This window comes from Schistocerca cancellata, chromosome 8 (assembly GCF_023864275.1).
Source record: "Schistocerca cancellata isolate TAMUIC-IGC-003103 chromosome 8, iqSchCanc2.1, whole genome shotgun sequence".
NCBI lineage: Eukaryota > Metazoa > Arthropoda > Insecta > Orthoptera > Acrididae > Schistocerca > Schistocerca cancellata.
This window is the reverse complement of record NC_064633.1, coordinates 462,113,269-462,129,515: the sequence shown is the minus strand read 5'-3', so window position 1 is coordinate 462,129,515 and position 16,247 is coordinate 462,113,269. Positions and strand designations below refer to the sequence as shown.

Genomic DNA, 16,247 nt, shown 5'->3' with positions numbered 1-16,247 from the left:
CCGAGATACAAATAAATGGTTCAAATGGCTCTGAGCACTATGGGACTCAACTGCTGAGGTCATTAGTCCCCTAGAACTTAGAACTAGTTAAACCTAACTAACCTAAGGACGTCACAAACATCCATGCCCGAGGCAGGATTCGAACCTGCGACCGTAGCGGCCTTGCGGTTCCAGACTGCAGCGCCTTTAACCGCACGGCCACTTCGGCCGGCACTTCCGAGATACAACACATTTCATATACGACGGCGTGCTGAAAAGTAATGCCTCTATATTTTTTTATTCTGTTCTTAACATCGGTTGAGGTACGACATGTCATACGTATTACTCTGTCAACTTTCCCGCTTCGCTGACGCGAGTTGCAAGCCTCCGCCGCTAGAGGGCCACGAACTGTAGCGTGTAACGTGGCAGTGTGTAACGTAGCTACGTCGGTGAGTTAGAAACAGCATAGTTAATCGAGTTTCTGAAAGCATGAATTCTAAGAGTTTGCTCACACATGAAGCACCGTCTCCATCATCATGAGAGTGTGAAGCGAAGCAAGCGCTGTATCGTGTGTGTGTGTGCCGGGACTTAACACTGTTCACTGCTAGTAGCGCCACGTAACCTTACCGCGTATGCGCGTAGCGCACAAGTATTGCACCAAAATTAAGTATAAAAATTAAAAGTAAAAACTTCCATTTCAAAATTTGCCAACATGTATTTCATTGCAATAATGTTTTAAATTTCAAGTCTTAATGTAATGAAACCAATAGTTTCCATAAAAATGCAGTTTTAAGAAAAAATAAGTGGCGATAAATAATAAACCTAGAAAGCCAGAATTTGGTCAGAATGTGCCCATGGAGGTCAGAAACAAGTGAAGCAAGTTTCAAAGCTAAAGAATTAAAATTACAGCCAGAATACACGTTCTTAAGAGAAACTGAAGGAGCTAAATATTTGACTTAGAAACGCAAAAAATTGTTTTATGCTGCAGTTTACCCTAAAATAATAACTAAGAGACCTCGTTAAGCTACCTCTTATAGTTTTTGAGTAACTTAAGGAAAACCAAATTTATACCTAAAATATGCCCATTTATAGTAGATTAAATATTTGTAATTTTAAGGATAGAAAATGTTGGTTACGGCACATGATAAAACCTACTAAAAATTGAGCTATACCAAATTGTAGGACCGTAATAGTAATAACACCCAATACAAGTTCTATTAAAGGTATAGTTCAGAGGTAACGATCTAACGATCTACTGTTAGTTCCACCATAAAAATCCTAGAAGGCAAAGTTTTTATTCAAGCGAGCTGAAACTCTTTCTGTGCTTTCAAAGAACTTAACAGAAGACGTGAGAAAATTAAGAAGATGCTAAATTAATTCATAACTTTGTTATTAAGGATTATGTGACCGAGAAAGCGGTCGTTGAAGGCAGATAACAGATGTTCCCTCGGCCGTCCGCTGCGGCACATATATAGATAGAGCCCGAGAGGCAGGAAAAAGGTTCACTTCGCATTCAGCCACTGGTAGATCTACATCTGTTAAACGTCGGATCGCGCTCTGCCCCGGATGACGTCAGAGACGGGCTGTGACAAAACGCGTATTTTCTGTAATAACTGACAGTGAACTCGCGAGGACTGTACACCATCCTGGATCGCTTAGATTTTGCTAAAGTAACTGTTAGTGTGCCGTCCGTGATAATTACAAATCCGCGTGACAAGTGGTGAGTATTATTTCCACTTTTGTGGCGAGCATTTATTTTGGACATATATTTGAGTATTAGTAGTCAGGACGAAGGACTATTTGGTAGGAACGTACCGTAGAGATCGCCTCTGAACTGACAAAAGTGCTAGTTAGAATAGAGAGATTTACTGTCAATTGAACATAGTGACTTAAAGTGTTGTACGTGAGACAAAAGCGCTGTTTAGGATAGAGAGATTTACTGTCAACTCAACATAGTGACTTTCAAAGTGTTGTACATGAGACTTCACTCAATATATGTTTCAAATAGAACTTTATACCTTCATTTATAATCATAGTCCAGATCCCGCTAAGTAGAAAGAGAATAGAAACATTTCTTTCAGTGGGCTGGACCAGAATATGCAGACTGTAAACTATGGTCAGTATGCTCTCCATCGCTTTCTGGCTGACCACAAAAGTAGTTGCCAGGCTCGCGTGAGAATGATGGCGAACAACAACAACCATCAACATCACTAATCATTTAAACCCACCGCCCCACAAGTGCCAGACCCCACACGAGCTCTGCGACACCTGCAACAATCCAACACGTTGGCTTCACTGCCATCGATCATCCTCCATTCACTTCCGACTTGCCCCCATACAATTTTCATCTCTTCCCAAAACTTGAAGAACACATTCGAGGACTTCACACTGAAACTGTTGAAGCGGTGCAAGCAGAGGTGAGGTTGTGACTCGGTCAACAAAGTGAGACATTCTACAGTGGCAGTACCAATTAAACTGCTCTTATTTGGAGAAATGTGTTCGTCGCCAGGATGACCAGGTGAAATAAATATGTAGACATGAAGAATAAAGATGTAGAATATTAATAAAGTGTGTTTTACTTAAAAACATTTATTTTCACATAAATTTGGAGGCATTACATTTCAGCTTGCCCTCGTACATTTGTTTCTAGGCTGATGGTATACACGTATGTATCTTACCCACCCAACCTCTTTGACGTTTTATATTAACCCAACCTAACTCGTTGCTTTCGTCCTCTTTGTTCAGAACATATCTCTGTCGTAGGAAAAGGAGTGGACCCAAAAGTAAGCACGTGGGACTTCCTTTGTGGTCTCTTCCCAGTCACTAAACTTTTCTACCTTTCCAACATTGTCTGAATTATTCAGCACGATTGTTTGCATTCTTTTTGTTACGTGTGATTCTATCTAGTTCTGTCTAAAGCCTACAATATCATAAATAACAAAGTACAATAAATGTGCGGTCTAAGGCGCTGCAGTCATGGAGTGTGCGGCTGGTCCCTGCGCAGGTTCGAGTCCTCCCTCGGGCACGGGTTTGTGTGTTTGTCCTTAGGATAATTTAGGTTAAGTAGTGCATAGGCTTCGGGACTGATGACCTTAGCAGTTGAGTCCCATAGGATTTCTCTCTCACACACACACACAATAAATGTGTCGTGTCACGGAAACCATTTGAAACACTGTACAGATGCACATGAAATTTTATTCTTCAAGTGAGCGTTCCTGGTTCATCCCTGTATATTAACCATTCCCCTTGAGACACGCTGAGTACCTTCCGTAATGCGTCAAGCTCCCGCAACCCACCAGGCGACATTCAGTCTCGTTTTGTGTCTATTTGACATTCAAGTTTACAGCTTGTGGAATGTTAGTGATGAGCAGCACTGGACTTCCTGCTGCGTCCGCATCTTGAGTGTCGTCGGTGTTGACAGGTGGCGGAGCCGGTGTGCGTGGAGGAGGGTGCTGGCCGTGTGAGCGACCAGTCCTGCCCCGCCGAGGACAAACCGGCGGCGCGCAGCCGCGTCTGCAACGAGCAGCCGTGCAAGATCAGGTGTGACCTATGGACGGGTCTTACCGCCAGTAGTAGCTCTGCATGCAAACGGGAGAGACTGCGCGGCATGGACACGGACGGACTTTCGACACCGCTTCAAGCTACGCAGCGGCCAATTACGTTAAAAGCTATTCACTGTTGTTGGCAGGAAGTGAACAACTAGCAGGCAGTCAGAGCATATTCGACTGTAGCATTCTAAACAGTTTGAGGCCGCAGAAAAACATTCAAAAAATATTAAACTTCCTGGCAGACTAAAACTGTGTGGCAGATCGAGACGCGAACTGGGGACCCTTGCCTTTCGCGGACAAGTGCTCCTCCGACGGAGCTACCCAAGCACGACTCACCACCCGTCCTCACACCAATTCTTCCAGTACCTCGTCTCCTACTTTCCAAACTTCACAGAAGTCGGTCAGTGGAGTGCTTGCCCACGAAAGACAAAGGTCTCGAGTTCGAGTCTCAGTCCGGCCGGCAGACAGTTTTAATCTGCCATGAAGTCTCATATCAGCGCACACTCCGCTGCAGAATGTAAATTTCATTCTGGGTACAAAAGATGCGTTCAAGACATTACCTAATTTGTGAAAATTTGTATTTTTACTGGTGTACCAAGGAATAAAAATGAAGCTGATGAAAACCATCGAAAATATTAGATTCAGCAAACAGTGTGTAGTTGAGAAAGTGGCACCTAAACACGTGATCTCTATATGTAAAAGGCAATGTTCTGACTGACCGACTGACTCACTGACTGACTCATCATCATTGCCCAGTCCAAACCGCTATGGACAGAAATTTGAAATATGAAGAGAGCGTTAGTCTTATACTATATGCATCGTTTATGAAAGGATTTTCGAAATTTATGCCTAAGGGGATGAAACAGAATGAAAGATTTTTTGAAAATATGTTGCTATTAAAGCAATTTTGAACCTAGAAGTACAAAAATTGCTGTTTTGGTTCTCGGTCAGAAGTAGAAAAATACGGGTTTCGGCATTTTTGACAGTTCAACCCGTAAAGGGGTGAAATTAATGCATTTTTAAAGCTAAATCTCTGAAAATAGGCATTAGATTTCTCGGTTAGGAATAAAGAAATATGTGTTATTTTACAGTTTTTACGTTGTTGGAAAGTTGATCCCTAAGGGGATGAATGTGGGATGACAGTGTTTCCGGAAATATTTCATTATCCAAGAGTTTTTGAAGATAAATCTATGAAAATTTGTATTTAACTTCTCGGTTAGAAATAAAAAATAGATGTCTCAGTGTTATGGGAAATTCAACTCTTAGGGGGTTGAAATAGGGGACGAAAATTTTTATGAACATGTTTGGATATATTGAAACATTTTAAAAGCTAAATCTATGAAAATTGGCATTAGATTTCTCGGTTAGGAATAAAGAAATACGTGTTATTTTACAGTCACCACGACAAATCGGCTTTTTCAGAATTGCTTAGAAAATTAAACCGCACTTTCTTACACTAGTTTTTCAGTATACCTAATATATGTTTATAAAATTATTATTTTTGTTGTAATTACCACGCAGACACGAACTAAGTAGCGGGCGCTGAGCTAGTCACTTAAAAAACTACACACATCAAAAAAGTTTTGCATTACCCCGGTTCCCAGAACTCCTGAAGATAGACATTGACTGTGAATACTGTATCACAGATACAGTCCATTTGACTGTTGAGAGATGTCACTAAGCCCGCCCAAAGATGTAAACAACCATGCCAATTAGGAGGAGTGTTTCCGATAGCCGATAAGTTCCAGTCACTCCACCAGGAAGGAGGTACACGGCTCGTGTTGTCTGTAGTTCAACCATGCCTAGACGGTCAGTATCGCGGTTCGATTGCGTCCGCATTGTTATTTTGTGCCAGGAAGGCCTCTCTCAACAAGGGAAGTGTCCAGGCGTCTCAGAATGAACCAAAGCGATGTTGTTCGGACATAGAGGAGATACAGAGAGATAGGAACTGTCGATGACATACCTCGCTCAGGCCGCCCAAGGGCTACTACTGCAGTGGATGGCCGTTACCTACGGATTGTGGCTCAGTAGCACCCTGACAGCAACGCCACTATGTTGAATAATGCTTTTCGTGCAGCCACAGGACGTCATGTTACGACTCAAACTGTGTGCAGTAGGCTGCATGATGCGCATCTTCACTCCCGACGTCCATGGCGAGGTCCATCTTTGCAACCACGACATCATGCAGTGCGGTACAGATGGGCCCAACAACATGCCGAATGGACCGCTCAGGATTGGCATCACGTTCTCTTCACCGATGAGTGTCGCATATGCCTTCAACTAGACAATCGTCGGAGACGTGTTTGGAGGCAACCCAGTCAGACTGAACGCCTTCGACACACTGTCCAGCGAGTGCAGTAAGGTGGAGGTTCCCTGCTCTTTTGGGGTGGTTCAAATGGTTCAAATGGCTCTGAGCACAATGGGACTTAACATTTGTGGTCTTTAGTTCCCTAGAACTTAGAACTACTTAAACCTAACTAACCTAAGGGCATCACACACATGCATCCATGCCCCGAGACAGGATTCGAACCTGCGACCGGAGCGGTCACGCGGTTCCAGACTGAAGCGCCTAGACCGCACGGCCCCACCGGCTGGCTTTTGGGGTGGCATTGTATGGGGCCGACGTACGCTGCTGGTGGTCATGGAAGGTGCCGTATGGCTATACGATACGTGAATGCTATTCTCCATATCGGCAGCATATTGGTGAGACATTCTTCTTCATGGACAACAATTCGCACCCCCATCGTGCACATCTTGTGAACGACTTCCTCCAGGATAACGACATCACTCGAGTAGAGTGGCTAGCATGTTCTCCAGACATTAACCCTATCGTACATGCCTAGGATAGATTGAAAAGGGCTGTTTATGGACGAGGTGGCCCACCAACAACTCTTAGCGATGTACGCCGAATTGCCGTTGAGGAGTGGGACCAACAGTGGCTTGATGAACTTGTGGATAGTATGCTACGATGAATACAGGCACGCATCAATGCAAGAAGACGTGTTACTGGGTATTAGAGGTATCGGTGTGTACAGTAATCTGGACCACCATCTTTGAATGTCTCGGTATATGTTGGTAAAACATGCAATGTGTGGTTTTCATGAGCAATAAAAAGGGCGGAAATGATGTTTATGTTGATTTCTATTCCAGCTGTTTGTACTGGTTCCGGAACTCTCAGAACCGAGGTGATGCAAAACTTTTTTGATGTTTGTGGTTAATGCCTGTAATTAATAATGTCAGTGGTTGCCAGGACTCAGCTGTCTACTTCTATATTAACGCCTTCTCGTCACTGGTGGCTGTTTTGTCTTTAATTTTTCTGTAGTTTAATTGGGCACGTGTTGTACCAAGCTGCACACAATGGTCCAGGGCAGTGACTAGATGTGCGGACCGACCCCTTGGAGGACATAGTCTGCCCTTTCAGAGGAAAACCCGAGGTGAGGCGACCGGCCAGAGTAGGTGCCGGCCATCGACCAAGTCATCGTTACTTTTGGATCTGCAAGTACTCATCCCTGCAGTTTTTCGCATAATGCGCCCAGCGCAGTATGGGACCCACGGCTACTTTCAAAGAATTCATTAACTTCGACACTTCAGAGGAACCTTTTTTTGTGCCAAAAAGTCGGCCTCCGGCATCGCTATGCAAGAGACGGCCAGTGATAGATAAAGATCTTGGCGTTCACTGTCATTTTGTGAATAGGAATTATTTTCTCTTTGGGCCGACATTTCGTCGCCATTTTACGTAGAGTGAATAACTTCTGACCGAAAAGTTGTATGACGACTTCTATTGAGTAATCTAAAAAAAATACAGTAGAAAAAGTAAGGGCACTAGCTTCTGAGAAATGCGGACATAGAGGCGAGTGCATTGGCTGAAGTAACAAATTTAGCTATTGAGTGAGACAGTAACTCAGAATTTTTTACGAATTGCGTGTGTGGATGTAGGAGGGGAGATAGTTGTCTTGTTGACGAAAATAACATGGGACAGATTTTTGCAGAACCTTTTCCATTGGTGCATTAGAATTTCGCGGTCTTGTAGAGTGGAAAAAGAACTCTGGGTGGGAGAAGAACACACTTTGGCTCAGGAGACAGCGGAAAACACTCTTAGTATTGCGACATGGTAGAGAACAGTTCAGCATCAGATACAGAAGAGAGCACATGGTCTAGACACATCGTCTGGGGACCCGATAGAGGCCGGCCGCGGTGGCCGAGCGGTTCTAGGCGCTCAGTCCGGAACCACGCGACTGCTACGGTCGCAGGTTCGAATCCTGCCTCGGGCATGGATGTGTGTGATGTCCTTAGGTTAGTTAGGTTTAAGTAGTTCTAAGTTCTAGGGGACTGATGACCACAGATGTTAAGTCCCATAGTGCTCAGAGCCATTTGAACCATTTTGAACCCGATAGAGAGCGGCGTCTGCTACGCTCATTGCATCTGAGTACCGAATATGGTGAGAGATCGAAGCTTAGGCGAGTAGAAGAAAACGATTCATTGAAAAATAGCCAACAAGGATTCAGAAACGATCACTCTCTTGAAACACAACTAGGTCTTTATTCTCTAGAAGGAATGAGCGCTATCGACAGGGGACGTCAAATTGATCCCGTATTTCTAGATTTCCAGAAGGCTTTTGACACCGTCCTCACAAGTGCCTCCTAATCAAATTGCGTCTCAGATTTGTGAATGGATTCTTTATTTCCTGTCAGAAACATCACAGTTCACAACAACAGTGGAAAGTCATTGAGTAGAATAGAAGTAATATCTGGCGTTTCCCAAGTAAGTGTTATAGGCTCTCCGCTGTTTCTGACCTACATAAACGATTTGGAAGACAATCTGAGTAGTCTTCGTAGATTGTTTGCAGATGATGCTGTCTTTACCTTCATGTAAAGCTGTTAGATGATCAAAACGAATTGCAAAATGATTTAGACGAGATATCTGTTAGGTAAAAAAAGGGGTACTTGTCTCTAAATAATTAAAAGTGTCACGTCACCCACATGAGCACTAAAAAGAATCCACTAAATTTTACTTACACGATAAATCACACAAATATAAAGACCGTAAACATGTACATACTTAGGGATTACATTTATGAATAACTTAAATTGGAACGATCACATAGCTAATGTCGTGGGGAAAGCAGAACCAAAGACTGTAATTTATTGGCCGAACTCTTAGAAAATGTAACACGTCTGCTAAAAAGACTTCTTTCAGTAGGCTTGCCTGCCCTGTTCCGGAGTATTGCTGTAGGTATGGTTTTCGTATCAGACGTCCGGAGCTCGTGGTCTCGCGGTCGCGTTCTCGCTTCTCCAGCACGGGGTCCCGGCTTCGATTCCCGACGAGGTCACGGATTTTCACCTGCCTCGAGATGACTAGGTGTTTGTGTTGTCCTTATCATTTCATCATCATTCATGAAAGTGGCGAGATTGGACTGAGCAAAGGTTGGGAATGTGTACGGACGCTGATAACCGCACAGTTGTGCGCCTCAAAAACCAAACATCTTCATCATCATCATCGCATCAGACGGAACTGATGGAGGACATCTAAAAAGTTCAAATATGTTTTGTACTACCACAAAATGGGTTAGATAGTGTCACGGATATGATACACGAATCGTGGTGCAATCATTAGAACAAAGGCTGCAGGATTTTCTCATGAAATTTCAATCACCAACTTTCTCCTCAGAGAGTGAAAAATATTTTGTTGGCGCCCACCTACGTAGGGAGAAATGGTCATCATAATAAAATAAGAGAAAATAGAGCTGAGTCGGAAAGATTTAAGCGTTCGTTTTCCCCCTGCGCAGATCGAGAGTGGAACGGTAGACAAGTAGGCTGGAGGTGGTTCGATGGACCCTCTGCCATGCACTTAACTATGAATTGCAGAGTAATGACATGGATGTAGGATACTCAGCAATGCTTGACGACCCCCTGTCCGCCACTACATGTTATCTGTTTAGCTGTGATTCCTCCTTCGCGTTCCCACTTCACAATCACATCACCGTTACTGTCGATTTCGGCAGATATAGAAGAGTTTAAATTTCTTAAATAGATTTATTATTCGGGGAATGTCCGACGACTTGTCCTCCACGTTCGAGGTCAGTGAGCTCTCCTGACCGACCCATTCTGCTGTTACTGTTTTCTGCTGACAATTCAACACTCACCGCCTCCTTTTCACCTGCTGGCCCACCTCGTGTCACTTCGTAAGCAATTCCACCTTACATATGGGTGTGTGGATGCGTTTGGTCAGATAGTCTGTATACCGGGTCGTTGTAATTAAAGTGCAGCTACTCATATAGGTCCATTGTGGGCAGTAATTATTGTTTGGCATCGAAACTTGTTAGGTATTTTAATGTGTTAATACGGAACCAATTTACGATGGAAATATTAGTTCCAATTTTGCCCCCCCCCCCCCCCCCCTCCCCCAGGTGCAAATCTGGCACTGTGAATACAAGGTTCAAATCGTTCAAATGGCTCTGAGCACTATGGGACTTAACTTCTGAGGTCATTAGTCCCCTAGAACATAGAACTACTTAAACCTAACTAACCTAAGGACATCACACACATCCATGCCCGAGGCAGGATTCGAACCTGCGACCGAAGCGGTGGCGCGATTCCAGACTGTAGCTCCTAGAACCGCTAGGCCACCCCCGCCGGCCTGTGAATACAAGGAAGACGTATAGAAATGTTTCCATATGTAATGGGTTAGAAACGGGGCTTGGGCAGGAAAGGTCGAACAAGTAAGAAAGGCATAATGCTGATTTTATTATTAGCCGCCAAGAACAAAGTTTGTTCAATATGAGCACCAAAAACGTCGTCATGAAACTGCATCGAAAATCGACGTGATCAACAATTGTTCCCAACAGTTCCGGCGGAACCTGAGCAACGTATTCCATATACGGGCCTTCATGTCAGATAGAGACCGAACGTGTCCCTGGTAAAAGTGTTCTTTTAGAAATCCCAGGAACCAAAAGTGACATGGATTCAGATCAGGTGATCTTGCAGGATATGCACCTAGTAAACCTCTGGAGATTGTTCGTGGGAATTTGGATTAAGCAGATCTTTCACTGGGCGAGCGACACGAGGTGTTGACCCATCTTGCATGAAAACAGTGGTTTCTACAGAGTTGCGCTGTTCTACAGCAAGAATGACGTGCTGTACAAGGAGATCCTGATAACGTGCAGACGTCACAGTACATGTGACAGGCCTTCTATGTGTATTTTCTTCAAAGAAAAACGGACCGAGAGTGAAAGTACTTGCGAATCCACTGGCCTCAGTCATACACGGCGAGTACAATGGCTTTTCGTGTGCAATATGCGGTTTAACAGTACGGCAGATTCGGCAGTTCTGTGTATTCACTGCATTCTGTAGTGTGAAACGTGTCTCGTCACTCCACAGAGTATTTCCCTTCCACATGTCATCAATTACGATCCGTGCTAGAAACTGAGGAGCAAATTCAAGACGTTACTGCGGATCGTTAGGTTTCAGTTTGTGCACGTCTGGATCATGTACGGATACCAATGTAAAATACACCACAAAACTTTCTGTACTGTTGACCGTGGGATGGACGATTTTCGTGACACTGCACGTACAGTAACACTGCTTGGGGCACGTGCTGCGTGGTGAGTTACAGCAACAGCGACATCGTGAATGACTTCCTCCTGGAAAGGATACCTTCCTCTTCAAGGTGTCATACCAAGTTCACCCGTGTTTTCGAATTTCATTACCTTCTTCTTTAAGATTGGGCCTGTCCTCGGACCTTTCAATCGGCGATGCTCTCTCACTGCAGCACTGTAATTGAAGCTGTTCACATAAAACAGTTTCACTAACAGCGCAAGGTGTCCGTTCTCGATAGCCATACTGTTCAGTCACGTTATGGCTTGTCAAATTCATCATTCATCAACAATAGCTGTAGTCGAGGATTACTGTTGTGAACAGCACTGTAAAGCATGTCCGGAGTTATGGTGAGGCATTGGCGTCGGATGTTGTCTTTCAGCATCCCTAGAGATGTCGGTCGATCACGATACACTTGCGACTTGCCAATAATCGCTCGGACTGAGGTCTGGGAACCTTGGAGGCCAAGCATGACGAAAGTGGCGTCTGAGCACACGATCATCGCCAAACGACGCGCGCAAGAGATTTTTCACGCGTCTAGCAATATGGGGTGGAGCACCATCCTGCATAAACATCGTACGTTCCAGGAGATGTTTATTAGCCAGGTTGTGGATGATGCGATTCTGTAACATATCGGCGTACCTCTCACCCGTCACGGTAGCAGTCACTGACGTTTTGCTGTCCAGCGCCATCTGTCGGACATTTTGTGAACTTTGTTTGTTTTTTTTTTCTAATAAAACCCCACGTCATTCCAAGCAAGTGTGTCAATTTTTACCTCTCTCTCTACATTATTCCGTGGTTTATTAACTTTTCAAATTTATACTGACTTTTTGATGACCCGGTATATTAACTGGGTTCTTTACTCACAAGAATAGAAAATTGCTTAAGATAGTAATTACTTAAGATAGTCTGGGTGTTGTGGTACAAGCTCTCCGTAATAGACCACGTGTCCACCCCTGGTAGCTGAGTGGTCAGCACAACAGAATGTCAATCCTAAGGGCGTGGGTCGGAGATTTTCTCCGCTCAGGGACTGGGTGTTGTGTTGTCCTAATCATCATCATTTCATCCCCATCGACCCGCAAGTCGCCAAAGTGGCGTCAAATAGAAAGACTTGCACCTGCCGAACGGTCTACCCTACGGGAGGCCCTAGTCACACGATATTTACATTTCAAAAATTGTTCAAATGTGTGTGAAATCTTATGGGACTTAACTGGTAAGGTCATCAGTTCCTAAGCTTACATACTACTTAACCTAAATTACACTAAGGACAAACACACACACCCATGCCCGAGGGAGGACTCGAACCTCCACTGGGACCAGCCGCACAGTCCATGACTGCAGCGTCTCGGCTAATTCCATGCGGCATTTACATTTGTAGACCACATTAGCCTCACTGCAGGTGAAGTACAAGTCCCCTATGTACACTACTCTGGTCGCTATGTGCTGTCTGCAACTGCAAGTGACCAGGCTGCGACTGATGTCTCGGTGACTTACTGGATGACAGACTGGAACTTACTGGCCCTCTGGTCCACGGCGGCGATCTAAATACTGACGGGTGAGAGGGCGTTGCGGCCCGTTTCTTGCGAGTGTGTCTTTGGCCTCTATCGATCTTCTCGCAACCTCTTCGCCTCCCAGTGCGCTGGCGACAACTCAACACCGGCACATATGAGAAACTCTGTGAGTAGCTGCACTTTAATTATAATCGCCTGGTGTCTTGGCCAGTGCGGCCTGTATGGGCTGAAAAATGCACCATACGCTACTCTTGTGGTCGTGCTTTGTTAACAGTACTAGTTGAAGTTCGATTGAGCTTTTGCCAGTGGATTTCCCAAATTGCACAAAAGCAAGGGCCTACTGGGACTGTCCAAAGAGCCTGTGTTAAGAGACGGCTGACGGCGCAGGTGGCGTGCAGCGACGTGGGGCCGGTGCTCGGGCTGCGTGTTTCGCGTGGGCATGGCGCGCAGGCGCGTCGAGTGCGTGCGGCAGGCGGCGCGGCCGGAGGATGACCCAGCCGTGGTGCCCGAGGCCAGCTGCAAGGGGCTGCCGCGGCCCGCAAGCGTCAAGTTCTGCAAGTCCACCAGGCCCTGCAGCAAGGGCGCGCCTGCGCCGGCGCTGCACGGCCGCAGCAGCAAGCAGGTGACACGCCGCCTCTGCGCGCCCGGTAGCCGCTGAAACGAGAATCATGCGTCTGTTCTCGTGTTCTGTACAGGCTGAGGCAAAAATCTGGATACAATCCTATAAAAGTTGAACGATGTGAGGAATCGAATGGCTCTCGTTCGGGGTGTATGTAAGTGGGAGCACAACTTGTAAGAGCTATGGCGACAGCGGCGGCCATCTTGAAATCCGCCATATTGGATTTGGTTTACGTTTTTCAAATCAGAAGAGGGGCATGGGGCACATAATTTCGAACTGCCTTTTTCTTAGGAATACACGTGAGAAATCTCTTTTAAGATATCATTATTGGTGTAGAAGCTACGACCTGTTACAGTTTATGACATTTGTCAGAGTTAGCATTGCAGCGTATTCTCAGCATGATCTCTATGCATTGAACACACAATCGGAGTCTTTTTTGCCATTTCTGCTGCACACATCGCAGGAACTGCGGGTCAACAGAGGCATGCGCCTCCTCAATACACTGGCAGATATGGCCTACATTATTGATTTTTACCTCATACACAATTGCTTTCAACTGTCCCCACTGATAAGTCAAGAGGTGTAAGATCATGGGACTGTGGTGGCCATTCGACAGCACCCCCCCCCCCCTACTACCTATCCAATGACCTCCAAACTGTTTATCCAGAAACCGTCTGACTTCAGCAGCGTAGTGAGGAGGTGCGCCGTCTTCTTGGAAGAAGGCGGAAATTATAATGCGAATTCAACAGCGTTGGAAGCACATAATCACTGAGCATGTTAAGATACCTCCCCCCCCCCACCCCTCCCCGGCCATTCAAGGACTCATCAACACACACCGGACGCACAATTCTTCTGTCCCAAGTACCACACCAAACCATCACGTTTTCACCTCCAATAACGTTACAAGAATCTACCCAACAGGGTTTCGCATATGACCAGGAACGATGATTCTGTTTGTTTACTTCTCCTTGCACATAATAATTAGTTTCACGACTGAGGATCACCTGTCGTATGAAACTGGATTCATGTTACACTTATCCAGAGCCCATTCTGCAAACTGCACCTGCCGATCAGGGTCACCGTCCGAGAGATTATGTTGCAGCTGTAACTTTTCGGGTGTCATTGATGTGTGTGCAACGCATGCAGCATTGAAACCTGACTGACGTTGGATATTGCTGATAACCGGCGCATACAGTGATGTGGAATTTTCACAGACGATTCCACAATTTCTGTTGCAGCCCCCTCGTCGGTGGCTGTTCTCGGATGTCCACTGCGTGTCGTATCCACCACAGAACCCGTTTCACGAAATTTGTCCAATAACTCGGATACTGTCGTACGTGAAATGTCATTTCTCTCAGAATACCGGATATTGAAGTCAGCAGTAATCACTATGGTACTTCGTCCACTACTCATTAACACATCACTCATTAGCACAATTTCCGTGTGTTTCTGCTGTGTAATGCTATTATGGATCACCTGTAACAATAAACAGACTTTATCAACTCCTTGTAGTTTCAAACTTTAACAGGCCATAACTCCTGCACAATTTAATATATCTTAAAACAGATGTCATATGTGTGTACCTGAGAAAGAGGCGGTCCAAAACTATGTGCTACGTGAGCCCCTCCACATTTGAAACACGCAATGCAAATCCAAGAAGGCGGATTTCAAGATGGCCACCGCTGTCGCCATAGCTCATACAAGTTGCGCCCCCACCTACAGACAGCCCACACCAGGCGCATATTGATTCCTCACACCATTAGATTTTTATATGGGTGTGTCCAGACATTTGCCTCCCCATCTACATACACAGATACTGACAACTAGCTGTTCCCAGCCACGAGTTGCTGCGGATCAGTCTAGTTAAATGGAAGAAAAGACAAAGCACACGTTTCTAATATATGGAAATTGTATAAAAACATCCTAATCTTCTTTTCTCTCCCGCGTCTGTCCAAATCCTGCTCCTCCTTTCTATCTCCCTCTCCTTTCCCCTCTCTCCGTCCGGCACCTCCTCCCTCTGTTCTTTGTCCATCTTCTCCTCTCCCATCTCTCCCCATCCCCTCCTGCCCCTCTCTCTCTTCCCACCCCTCTCTCTCCCTCCCTCTCTCTCTCTCTCTCTCTCTCTCTCTCTCTCTCTCTCTCTCTCTCTCTCTCTCTTCATCTCCTTTTGCCCCCTCTCTCTATCCATCTCCTCCTTTCTACTTTCAACCTCCATTTTCTCACACTCCTCTGCCCATCTCCACTTCCCCCTCTTTCTGACCTCGAGCCTTGTTCATTATTATTGCATATTCGGAGTCTGTAGTAGTATTCTAATCATTAGCCTATGACGCCAAAATACAGCTTTCGTGTTTGCTTACAGCGTTTCACTATTTTGTTGTATATACGCCAAGTCGGCCCAAATGTTAATAAGTGTATTGTGTAAAAATTTTAAATAAAGCGGTCAAGGACATTTCGAGATTTTTTGGTAATAATATTTCCCATTTACATAGAATATAATTATTAATATATTGTATACATTAAGAAATAGGTATATAAAACACGCTTGTATTCGAATGCAACTTTGTGTCAGAATGTCAAAGGAATCGGTGAATAACTTCCAGGTATATGCGATTTTCGACAAACGAACATTTACATTTTTGTTTATATACAAGACAGTTTTTTCATTTTTCCTTGTTAATAGTGGTCGAGCTCCATGGCACTGGATTGCATTACTTTAAGAAAACAGCAACCAGTACTTTTCCATAGATACAATAACATGAAGCCCAGAACCCCTTTTAGAAGAGGTTTGGTTACTTCCGGGGACTGCAGATTTTTAATGAAACTTTTTAGTGGAAACTTTGGCTGAGGGAATCAACCGTCCATATAGTCAAGCAATTCAAATGAAATTGTTACAGCATTATCAACCTACGGAGTGCCTGAATGCTGTCTGCAAGCTATATAAGCAGACCGTCACCCCTGCAATGCTAGGAGTGTAATTAGTCAAGAGCGGTAGCGGCTC

The 16,247-nt window shown here is 44.9% G+C and overlaps 1 protein-coding gene across 1 annotated transcript in view; it reads left to right on the top strand.

Annotated features, from left to right (window-relative positions):
* Positions 1-16,247, top strand: part of LOC126095631 (A disintegrin and metalloproteinase with thrombospondin motifs 7-like) — a gene marked incomplete at its 5' end in the record, with an annotated part of 619,647 nt that overhangs the window by 575,449 nt on the left and 27,951 nt on the right. The window contains 2 exons of the mRNA XM_049910395.1: positions 3,401-3,519; positions 13,018-13,252. Coding sequence (XP_049766352.1) covers positions 3,401-3,519; positions 13,018-13,252 — 354 coding nt within the window. The remainder of the gene's footprint in view (positions 1-3,400; positions 3,520-13,017; positions 13,253-16,247) is intronic.